Genomic DNA, 12,394 nt, shown 5'->3' with positions numbered 1-12,394 from the left:
TGCACTGACAAGTTTCCGAGTTGATCAGCAACCTAGTCTTCTTGCTATCTCTATCCATGTTTTATTTAATTCATGAAATAAAAATCCTGACTTTCATTACAGACCTAAAGCTCTTTACAATTAATAGATGTTTCCATGCTTACAGGGAATTTCTTCCAGTACTATATTTACAGGATACAAATAATTAGTTCTACAGTGACTGAGCCAAGCTCAACAGAGATCGTTAAATACTGCAAGAATAGTTGAACTCTTAAATTTTAATTACTCTCAAATGCAGAATGTTGTTTTTGGAGATACAGCCGTAGAGGCGTTTTAAATCCTGTCTTTGAACTTTCCCTTCATGAGATGTCGGTACAAATGTCCTGTGATAAAATATTGTTTTGAAATTTCCAGATTTCACCTTCCAAACTAAATGAGACCAGCAGGTATGAAACTGCAAATGTCATCATGCAGGTTTCTTCCATTTGTAATCAATACAAATTACAGACAACAGGGTTGCGCTATGAGAAACGTTTATTAACTTTGTATAAAAAAAAACAAACATTTGCAAAATGAATAAGCAGGTGCAATGTGAGTTTGTTCTTGGAAAACAAATAGCTATTACAGTACTTGGTACATCAGAAAAAAACAGCTCTGACTCCCTTAAGCACACAATTCATTGAAGGCACAGTACATACATGTAATAATTTAAGGAAATGGCTTTTTTAGTAAGGCATATTTGTGAAGACAAATTACTTCTTAAAAAAAATAGTTAGGAGGCCAAACTGTTACCTTATGTTTAGCAATCTACAACACGACACTTTCAATGGGCCTTCTTTACATCTTTATTTTCCTTAGGGTTTTGTGACGCCCTGAGCCCTCTGCTGTTGAACGTTTCTCAACCTCCTACTGTATATGATTGCAGTGATTCTAAAATGCATTTGCATATACATGTAAATATATATAAAGTGTTAGAGAACATTACCTGTAAATTGCAATCAGTTATGGTTACAAGGAGCTTATGCAAGGGATTATTTTTTAAAAAATAATATATTGAGGGAAATGGTTTTTGGTTGTTTTACAAAGCAATTTCCCAAATGTGTTCTTTTTAAAAAGTAACCCCAACCTTCCCGTACAGTTTATATATATATACACAAACACCTATGCATTCACATACACATAAATAAATGCTGATTGCATTTTCTGAAACTGTGTGGCTCTTTGGTCCATTCAACCTTACATGACTTTGTATTTTAAGTATTTATAATGTACAACTGTAGGTGGTAATGGGCTCAGTAATAAGTTGCAAAGCAAGTATTTACCTCCTATGAAGATTAGGGATCGAAAGGTAATGAAATCTCACTTGCTGCCTTGTCAGAATCCCAAATCCATTAACACAATTATGATGTTCATCCTGTTTCCTGGCTGCCATCCTTCCTCTCTGACTGCTTTCCCTTTTCTTTTGATTGTTTTAGTTGGAATGTTGCACGGAATGTACAGATTTAAAAACTGACTGTCGACACTGACAGATATTCAGTCTTCGGGGGGAATTGATCTGAACCTTGTTAGGTGCTGATGACTCCTCTGCCCTAACTATGGTTATATTCATAAAACAGTACTTGAGTAAGACTTTTCTGATTATGTTACTGTTTTTAGCATTAATGCATTTATCTTCTCTTTAAAGAAAGTCTGTTACTTTTAAATGTTTAGATAATCCTAATAATTGGTGGTCTTTTTTACAACTTTGATCCTTTCTGAAGTATACCAGGTAGTGATCTTACTGATTTTTATATTTTTTCTCTGGTTAAACATTAGCAATAATAGCCTTACTAAGTAATGAGCTCTCATTACATACTGTGAGGCAAAACACATGGCATTTCTGTCCAGCACCTAGCCTGTAAACAGGACTGGTACTGTACATAGCACAGTATGTTAAAGGAGAACTTATCCAATCTGATGATAACTTTGCTGTCCCCTTGTAGCAGCCATGGGAAGCCATGTGTTTGAATAATCGAGTTGAATACAAAACTATTCGCTTACTGTGCTCCTGGCCTTGTCAGTAAATGTCATTAGTACAGATCCCACAGTCTGTCATATATCGCATTCCTCTGCCTTTTACTGTATGTCAAACAAAGGTTTGCACAGTTCTTGGTTTGTTCAACTAATAACCTTTGTTCCCCACCACTCTGGCTCAATGTGAGGTACAAGAATCCTAATTTAACAGATAAAATTACTTCATTTAAAGAAGTATTCAGAAAATAAAACAAGACCAAAAAAATGAAGTGTCTCACAAATCTTTGCTTGAAACCAGTCAAGCAATTGTAGTGTTTTTTTTTTAAAGAAACCTAAAACATACTGCATTATACATGAAATATTAAAGCACCTTGTTAACAGTGTACTTAAGATTTTTTTTTATAGTAGTACACACAAATGTTCACAAACAGCTAAGATGTATATTTCTGGTAGGGAGGGTTACCACTCATTGCAGTTATCGAATATGATAATTATATGCAAAATAGATGTATAAAAAAACTGATCACAGTTGTTTCCTGTCGTGGAAGACAACATCAATCAGAATAGGTTTGCTGTTGCCACGTGAATAATATCAGCATGTGGTAAAGCCAAGAACAAGGCTAAACAGCATTTAGAGAATAAAGCACAGAAATGACTCAGATTTCCTAAAATGCCTAGCTCCAAGCTAACCCTTTAAAATAGCACTGTAATTACTTTAATAAAGTAATGTGTATTGTTCTAGCTCAATAAGCTACACTGCTCATCAACATATTTCACATCTTGAGAACAAGAAAGCCACAGTGAATGAACCCTGATCTACTGCCACGTGCATTGAAAAGTGCATAAGGATGCTCACTATTAAAGTTCAGTGATGAGTCATAAAAAAAAGACACTGGGGGAAACAAAAGACCCCAAAAACACAGCACAGGAAAAAATATCTGATAGGTTACAATTCAAAAGATCCACATTTTAGTACTTTAAAGAAGCTTAATTTCACTGCCATTGTTCCTTTCTATTGATGTGAATGACAAACTATTCTTTGAGGTATTCTACTGCACAGCCTGTTCCCTAATTTGACAGTCCTGGCTGGAAAATCTTTTTTTTCTGTGTACATTTTGCTCTACAACATTTCTGGTACAAATTCTACTGGTCTCATTTTGGTGTAACGGTTACCTTATTTATGTGTACACATCTAAGCTTGGAGCATTTCTAGAATATATTGAGTAAAACAGCACAGACATGGGTATATGAGTGTGTTTATATATTGCTTGTCTAATTTAGCTTTTTGCTACATACAAAATTACATTAAAGGCTTGAGTAATATATGGCACAAAAAGGTGAAAAACAGGACCTTAAGTTTAATTTTTAGTTGTCTATTAATATGGTAACTGGATTAATGTGTCCAGTTGAAAAATAACTTATTTACAGAAAACAGGATCCAATAATGCCTGATTATAGGGCTGTTTCTCTGCTGTTTTATGCCAAACTTTCATCTTAACTTGAACCAAATGAAATGTAATAAAATGACAGTATAAAGGTAACAACTATAAATTAAAAAAGCTACTTAAATATAGTGTAAAAACAAATGCACTGTGTTCAATAGCTATGGTTTCTTTGTCAAATAATTGGAAGGGATCCAGCCCTCCATAGTTGACCCACTGTTAATATCTTTACAAAACCACCAGCCACTGGTGTTCTTCTCTAACACCTCAAACACTGTTCCCTCTTTAAACCCTGAGGTTTGGTCATCTCCTTCAAAATCTGCAATGGCCATATAAAGCTCTTCTTTAGGTGCTCCATCCTTGATCAGGGGTGGTAGCTTTTCTTTCGGTGGTTCCGGTTTTTCCATCTTGTTGAACGATTTTGGTCCCAAGGCTGCTTTAGGTTTTGGGTCATCCTTGGGTGGCGGCAGCACAAGAGCTTTGGGTTTGGGGGGAGCTGGTCTGCCTTGCAAGAGGGGTGGTTTGTACTCGGGGAGCTCCTTCTGTGGGGCTTTAGTTTCAGTTGGGCTGGAAGGGCCTGATGTCTTTTTCGGTGGTGGAGGTCTTCTGGGTGGGACAGTGGGCCTTTGTGGTGGTTCTCTCTGAGCAGAGCCAGGTGGTTTCTGTAGCTCCGATTCATTTTGACCATGGCCGTTTTGCTGCTTGGGTGGAATTTTGTGTTCCTCAGATCCTTTGCCACTGTTAAGGGAGTTATTGGTAGCTTCCTGTTGGGAAACGTCAGCTCCTGAACCATTGTCAGCCAGTTTGGAAGGCCGCAGCCTACTCCTCAAGTTGGTTATGTCTACCTTGTTGTCAGCTTGTGCTTCAACTCGTGGTGCAGGGATGGGTTTGGGCCTGAGCTGAGGTTTTGGCTTAACAAATGGCGCTTGACTGGCTGCTTCCGTTTTGTCTTCGAAAGATTCTGACTTAGCCTTGCTTTTAGTGATCGGCTTGAGGTTAAACTTTTTGACCTCTTTGGCAGAAATCTTGTGTCCGCATTCCAAGCCCATCTCGTTTCTGAGGTGTAGCACTTTGTTCTTTTCTTCTTTTTTTGGCTCAGGGGGCTTGTCGACCTTGAAAGGTGAGGTCTTGGGTGGGATAATGGGCAGAATCACGCCTGGTGCTGGAGGCTTCGGAGGCAGCGCTTTAGACATGTCAAGCCTCTGTTTCTCTGCAGCTTCGGCCTCTAAGCTTTTATTTATCGATTCCCTCCTCGGTGGCAATGCTGGCTTTTCTTCAGCTGCGGGGCAAGTGGGTTCCGGAGGGAGGGGGCCCGAAAAGGCATTAGGGACAAACCCCTTGTTATCAGATGAGCCTTTTCCTGCATCCTTTACCTTCCAATCCTTCAGCTTGGGCCTGGCAGAAGAATCGCTGGATGATGGCTCATCGGGGAGAGGCCTTGAGGGGCGGGGAGCGTCTTCGTGACCCGTGCTGTTGAGAGAGCTGTCTTCAAGCCTCAGCTGCGCCATTTCGTTTGGTAGAGGTGCCAAGAAGTTTGGTCTTGAGGCATTGCTAGTTTTCTTATATTTGTCTATGAAGGTGACTGGAGCCCAGCCTTCTTTATCATCTATCTGAATGTACCACCAGCCACTAGAGTTCTTCTCAATCACCTGGAGAAAGAAAACCACACAAAATGCCTGCCAGTGTTATGCCAACATAGCATCTTTGACTTTGCCGTGGTAGACAATTGGCTTAAAAGGAATGACAGTCCAATTTCTAAAGTCACCAGATTTTCTTAAGGAGAATAAATACCACTATCTTGTTTATTACGTGTTGGGCCTATCTTGCTCAGCTCGCTTCTGCCAAAATACAAATCTAATGATAAGAATTATTCCTCAGACTCCAGTCTGAATCTGTCATTCTATTAGTAATGAAGAAGCATACATGCCGATACTTTTGGCAGTAGTGTCCTTAACTGTAAAAACCCTTACTATTAAAACATTAAAATATACTTTTTGAAGTCTAACATAAGTATAACACACACAACTTAAACGTTCCTTCCAATGAACTGACACTGCAGAGGAATGGCTGCTGCAGGTTTTATACCCCTAGGTTGTCCTACCTCCACTTTTATTCCTGCCTGGAAACTGATGCCATCAGGAATGGTGGTCTGGAAGTTGGCTATGGTGTAGTACTCCTCTTCCACCTGAGGTGGGGTGGGTGGCTTGGGAAGGTTCAGTCCCCTTGGCTGGGAGTTAACAAGAAATAGCGCGTTTAAACGAGACAAGACAAAAGGAAATGAGATCATTGATTTATTTTAAGTGGTCAAAGATTTTTATGTGTAACAATCACAATAATACTTTGCAATATTAAAAAAATAAGATGCAGAACAGAAGAGGCTATGAACAGCTGTATTTGACTTCAGTGTGTTTAAATATGTAATCTATACTAACACATATTTAATGTTATCTACAACGTATTTATTGTTTATTATTTATTATGTTTGTAATGTAATGTCTACATTGTGTGGTGTTGTCTGCTGTACTGTGACTCGAGAGAGCTGAGCGAATAAGAATTCCAATGTATGAATACATATGCCTTCTCTACTCTACTCTATAAACATTTCAATCAATGAAAGAAGTGTTAAAGATCCATGATAAAAAGGGAAAGTTCTTACAATGGTGAGGTCACGACGTGGAGGGGGTCTCTGTCTCATTTCAGAGGATTCTGGGGGAAAAGAATCAGTTATAAGTCCCACAGACACTGCTAAGGAACACATGTAACTCTGGTTCTGTTAGCCATTATTACTCAGATTCTTCCTGCGGACCCTCCTGACAACTTTCAAAACACAGGAAAAGGTCAAATGAGGAAGTGTGAATTAGTCCAATAAGGAACAAAACAGATTTTCAGAAACCCTAATTTGTAGACTTCCATTGTGCTATTGCAACACATCAGTGAACTGTATTGTGCTTGCTGTATGGGACAAAAAGCTATACTGTATGTGTGAAACACACTTACTGCGCTTTGTGTCAGGGAAAACTGAGAAGCGGTTGTCACGGTCTCGGCTATCTTTGGCCAAATTCTGCTGTTTGGAGAAGCCATCCAAGTCTGTAGTGCTGGAGTGGGCAGCAGCACCTGCAGCCAGCTTCTGAGATAAGATATCTGCCTTCTTCAGGTACGACGCAGGGGCCCAGCCTTCCTGACCTTGGTACCTGCAAATGAGCAGGTGGTCAGCAACCTGGGCTCCTGGGTTACACACTGTCAAATTAGCAATCGTAAAGAAGCAACGTACAATACCGTTTCTTCCCACGGGGCTGAAGCAAAGACATTACTAATTCAATACAACTGGTTGACACTGAGTTTGTATTGCTCACACAGAAGTCAATGAAAACAATAGGGTATTCGTGCTATAAAAAGGGCTTATTTTACCAACCTTTAGCAGTCTGCACTATGTAACACAAGCAAATAGAAAAGAATAGTAAGAACTGTGAGAATGCTTTATAAAAATATGTATGTCTTAAAGGTCCAGTCGCTACTTTGAGCCTCATATGATAGCTCTTGGCTTTTTACCTTATTTTCCACCAGCCCTCCAGATTTTTCTGGATGACTTCCACGGTAGCGCCTCTCTCCAAATTGATTTCATCTTTATCTCGGGCAGTGTAAGGATAAATAACTGCGTACTTCTCTTCTGGAAAAAGAAAAACAAGGAAAAATAAGTAGTTTCAAAGGACACCATTCAGTACTTGCCAGCAGTTTTTTTTTCTGGGGGAAAATGTTCATTTAATACATTAAGGGGAAAAAATTAAAATGTGAGATGAAAAAATGCACCACATTGTTCTAAATTACAACTGAGCTACAGTGAGTTTTTATAGTCAGAGTTCATCTACAGTATGGTCACCCTATGTTACCTCCATCAATTGATGCTTATGAGTAACTATTAACAATCATACTGGAATTATACAATGTACTTCCACTTCCTTGAGCACAGTTGCCACTCCTTATAATGTCATCCCCATTACAACAGTAATTTCTGACATGTCACCTACAGCAGGTGTCTGTTTAAATGCATTTAAACCAGGTCAGGGGTTCTGATTCCAAGCCAATAAGATTTCTACAGAACCGTTTTTAAAATCTCTAACTCGGGTTCCCAATCCTGATCCTAGATACCCACAAACCCGGCAGTGTTTGTTCCTACTGAGATTTGTGCTTAATTTAATCCTTAATTGAAGTGAAAATGTAATTGATTGGAACCTTTTCTAGCATTCTAAAAAAGGTGGGAAATTCTGAGCTATGTACCATACAACCCCCTGTATCTTCAGGAATTGAAAACATTTAAAGAGTTCTATGAATCCTAACATCGCTTCTATTAATGGATTAATCACTGCATTTCCATGACCAGGGTTAGAAAACCCAGCTCTCGTGCGAAATTATTAACTATACAACTAACTAGTTAATTTCTTTATATGTTTTTAATTTCTAATAAAAGTAAGTTACAAGGAAGAAAAAGTAATGTGGCCCATTTTACTTATTTGGTTGGCTGTAGCCAACAACAAGGCTGAGCAGTTTCTGTCTGTGCAAAGAAGCACTTCACGCAAAGGTTGCACAAATGGCTGGTGCATCTAAAACATACTGCAGTGCTACAGGATCTATGCTCACAAGTAAAACATTATAACACCATGAAGGTTCATATGGCAAACTCCAAACTCCTGCAATAAGCAGAGGAAACAATCGCTGCCCACACTGGCATAACAGATGCCATGAAAACCCTGTGCCCTGACACATGGCTGAGGTCTGAGGCACCGACTCACACAGGCATGTGATCAGTGCAATAATGCTACAAGGCAGGCAACATCTCTGTGACAGTTAGTGGTTGAGGATGCTGGTGTCAAACATGACTGCTCATCTCTTTCCACAGGCATTTAAGTGGGTATAAGTATTTCCAATAAAGTGTTGAATTTGGTTTAGCATTCCTTTTAACATGTGTAACCAAGCATAAGAGGTCAATGAAGGAAAACAGTTTCATCGGCCTTTAAATGTTCCATGTTAATGGAAGATGTGAGTTAACTTCAGCTACTTTATTATTTTCCACTTTGCCTAACAAGTATCAAAAGTGCAAAGAAAAGTTCATAGAGAAACATCTCTACAGTAGCTATTACATAATTTGGCAATTATCACATGCACAGCACAAGAAAGGGATTAAACAAAAACCAGTACTTCATCTTCTTTCATAACAGGAACCTCTGTGAGAGTCCTTCCTCCTGACTAAAGTACGTCAATGAATCTCAGGGAATGCTTTCCAAGCAGGCTATAGAAGACAGCCATATTTTATAAAATACATTTATCTTCTTCCCTCTTTCTTAAGTTATTTTTTTTTCCAGAGGCAGACATCTGTTAAATTTAGCAAACCATGGTGAAATGGGGAGAGAGAGAAGGAGAAAGTGGGGCGAGTGACTTTCATTGACTCTTGTCAGTTTCAGGCCAATAATGATCTGCATGTTTATTAGGGAATTGAAAAGCTGAAAACGTCCCTAGGGATAGTTCACTGAAAAAGTGACCTCCAAATGTCATAAATATCTTGCCAGAACTCCTGGAGTTTTGAACTCAATGTCAGGACATAAAGTGGCATGTATAAATGTGCCCTCCTACACCCCACATCTAAAACATACTGATTGTACATCTGGATTGAATTTATCTCATTTTGACAGAGTTAGTTATTTCCTAAGATGTTATACTGAATTAGTCTGCACCTGAGAGCATGTAGTTCCTCAGTAATGCAGCTTTTCAAGTAAAAGCATGATGTTACAGCATCCTCACACAGCCCTGGACAACAGCTCTTCATTTACACAAAATCCTAAACCTCCCATCTAGTGCTGAAGGAATGTAGCTTTGGCGTTGGATGCTCTTACATGAGTAAATTATAGACATTGGGTGTACTGTAAATGTTCAAGGTGACTGGTCCTGATGAGAAAGGGATTCTATCTTTGCCAACAGAATTCCCTTAAGCATTTAATTTTAATTCAGATTGGCAAGAGAAATGCCCTGAGAATTTATTACATGATGTCACCTAAGAGAATGTCATTGCATTTTTATTGCCTCTCAGTATAAATATACTATATATGTGCATATGTGTCAGGCATAAGGGTGCACTTTAGTATTTGGTTTCATAATGACAGGCTGGAGGATGGGTGGCTTGCTGGAAATCCTCATATATATATATACCCCTGCTGTATCAAGTGCAGTTTCACACTATTGTTCTTTAATATTCCAGCTCCATATGATACTTAAGACATCCATGCTTTAAAACAAGCATTAGTAATGAATTCTTCATTTAACTAATTGCCATTACTTGACACGTGCAATATATAAAACGTCAATGCAGTACCACATGCTTGAGGATCATGCATGGTGAGTGCATGCAATATAACATAACACATGCACAGTCTTCACAAAATTACACATCCACAGACAGTGACAAAACACTGTCCACCTGTCCACCCATAACCTGTGCTGAACAGATCGCCTAACGTTCGCCGGCGACCCATGTGCCTCGGTAGAGACCAATATCTCCGAGGGACTGACAGCACAGAAGGGAAGTAAGCAAACAGGAGGTCAGCATCACAGACAGGGAAGGGCAAAAAAGCCAGTGAAGAAATGAAAAATTGTCACATCCCCCTCCCTTCTTCCCCAATTTGATAAGCAATTTATGCTTCTTTAAATGCATGTTTTTTTTCCCCAGTACAAGCAGCTTTTTTGCCATTTGCATTTTACAAACACTACCAGTTTGCCTCCTTTACTAAGAAGTCCATTTTTCATTCCCACAATTCAACAGTAAAAAGAAAACTAGTCCTTCACATGTACAGTATGTTGAGTTTCTGGTGAAGTTCAATAAAAAGATTATTTTAAAATAAAAATAAAGAATAATAAAGTTGGTATAAAATCTATTTGTGTGACTAAAACCTGCTTTTCTTTTAAATAAACCTAAACAAGGCCATCTGTTAGAACAGGAATTAAAGGTTTGCTTCCCACAACATCCTATCACAAATTGTTTTGCTGCAGACTAATATAATCTGATACTGAGTGACCACATTGATTAGTGACCAGTGGAGATTGCTCTAAGAGTTCATTCCGGCGTCTGACAACCAAGGTAATTACCTTCTTCGGCTGGCAGGGAGAAGTCGTCAGGGTCATCCTGTGCCTCCAGACAGGTTGCTGGGACCCAGCCCTGCGCATCCTCTGAGCTGACAAACCACCAGCCTGGAGAAAAGAGAAACAGAGCTTGGACATGGGACACTGTATTGCGGAGGTGGATAAGACTGGAAACAATTACTGAACTTGAACAGGCCAGTGACAGGAATTGTTGATATAAATTGCACAATGTAGCCTTGGTGACTCTTACCAATTCTCACGACCAGCAGAAGTTTGATTCAATCACTGGTAACACATGTTTACTGAATGCTGACAAAGGTGGAAAAAAGGGTGAGAGCGTGCTCATTTTGACGAGCTATATTTAAGCGGTTTGGAGATTTCAAGTACTAACCGAAAAGGAGAAGAGGAAGATCACTGCCCAGACCCCGGACTGGAGGCAGGGTAATACATAATCCTTAACTGTAAACAGTTTTGCGACTAAATATAAGAGCTTTTCTCACCAGAGTCCTGCATCAGATTTCAGATTACTGTTAAATAAAATTACTTCTCTGCTTTAAAAAAAGTCTTTATTTTTAATGTAATGCGATACCTGATCATTGATTTAATTCAGGAATGAGTTATTGCAGAGGTCTGCAATAGTAGAAAGGGAAAAGTCCAATAATAAATTATTTCAGATCCAAAAGTATATATTATTATATGTAATACAACAGCAGATCTATCAAGTTACCCTTACCTGTACTTTAGTACTTCAACACACACAAGTTTTAACAAATCAGACATTTTTTTTCCCTTAATGAAACCAATTCTCAATTCCAGCACTACTTAGGAAGGCAAAATGCTTCATACAGTACCTTGCCTTAACTTAAAAGCTACAATATGTAAAAAACCTAAATTTTATTTGATTATAACAAGTATTCTCCAAGCATAATCCTGAGAAAAACAGGTGACTCCTCTCCCTCTAATTTTCCCAATTTATGGCTGCTGTGTCCTCTGTGATGCACCACTGTTACTGCATGAAGGCATCCTTACCTGACTCATTCTTCTCAATGACCTCCACCACCTGTCCCACATGCAGGCTGATCTCCGAGCTCTCCTGTTTCTCATAGTCAGTCACGGCTATGTACTGATCTAAAAGAAGGGGGTCTCCTGACGTAAAATCTCCTACTGGAGAAAAACAGAGCGCATGGTGGTTATCAGGCACTTCAGGGGACATGAGCTAGGACTGGAACACCCCTAGACGCCCACAGAAGGGAGGACCCCTGAACAATGTGTTTCAAGAGAGAAAAAGGAGGATTAATGCAAGATTAATGTGGAATAATCACAGAGGAGAAGCAAGATGATAATGATTCAAGAACAGTAAAAGAACAGAAGAGTGAAAAGATTTTATTTCTTTAAAGCCTGCAGGACGTTAGAGCCTTTCTACTGTGCAAAATGGCTACTACATCTCTCAGTTTGGTACGCACAATATAGTAAATATAATAAAAGCACAAACAAGTACGTGAGAATCTTTTAAGATCTCTGGTAAAATACTGACAGGAAACATTTCCCCCACAATTCTGCATAAGATGTTTTTGATTAATATAGGAGAGAGGGATGTGCTGATAAAAGGCGTGAGAGTAGACATTTAAAAAACACAACCAACCGCCAAACACCAAAAGAAGGAAATATCACCAGTTAAGACAGCACCTACCTGCAAACTTCTAAAGAACGACTCCAGAGTCTGACTCCACAGCAACAGGAAATACATCTTTGAGTCAGACAGCTGATGCATTTTTAGCAAAAGGTAACCATTAAGTGGAACCACACAACTGAGTAAGATCCTAAAAATACCCTGC

General features: G+C 39.0%; 1 protein-coding gene across 2 annotated transcripts in view; it reads right to left on the bottom strand.

Annotated features, from left to right (window-relative positions):
* Positions 1 to 497: 497 nt before the first annotated feature.
* sh3pxd2b (SH3 and PX domains 2B) overlaps positions 498 to 12,394 on the bottom strand; it is a 49,781-nt gene continuing 37,884 nt past the window's right edge. The window contains exons 7-13 of one of the 2 annotated variants that reach the window (XM_088933067.1): positions 11,589 to 11,723; positions 10,566 to 10,667; positions 6,984 to 7,101; positions 6,432 to 6,625; positions 6,091 to 6,140; positions 5,536 to 5,661; positions 498 to 5,083 (exon numbers count right to left, since the gene is read on the bottom strand). In XM_088933067.1, coding sequence (XP_088789193.1) covers positions 3,596 to 5,083; positions 5,536 to 5,661; positions 6,091 to 6,140; positions 6,432 to 6,625; positions 6,984 to 7,101; positions 10,566 to 10,667; positions 11,589 to 11,723 — 2,213 coding nt within the window. In that variant the 3' untranslated portion in view covers positions 498 to 3,595. The remainder of the gene's footprint in view (positions 5,084 to 5,535; positions 5,662 to 6,090; positions 6,141 to 6,431; positions 6,626 to 6,983; positions 7,102 to 10,565; positions 10,668 to 11,588; positions 11,724 to 12,394) is intronic. The other variant, XM_088933068.1, reaches the window with a different exon arrangement.

This window comes from Atractosteus spatula, chromosome 14 (genome assembly GCF_055471065.1).
Source record: "Atractosteus spatula isolate fAtrSpa1 chromosome 14, fAtrSpa1.hap1, whole genome shotgun sequence".
Lineage (NCBI taxonomy): Eukaryota > Metazoa > Chordata > Actinopteri > Semionotiformes > Lepisosteidae > Atractosteus > Atractosteus spatula.
The sequence above is the reverse complement of the archived record's forward strand: the minus strand, read 5'-3'. Positions and strand labels throughout refer to the sequence as shown.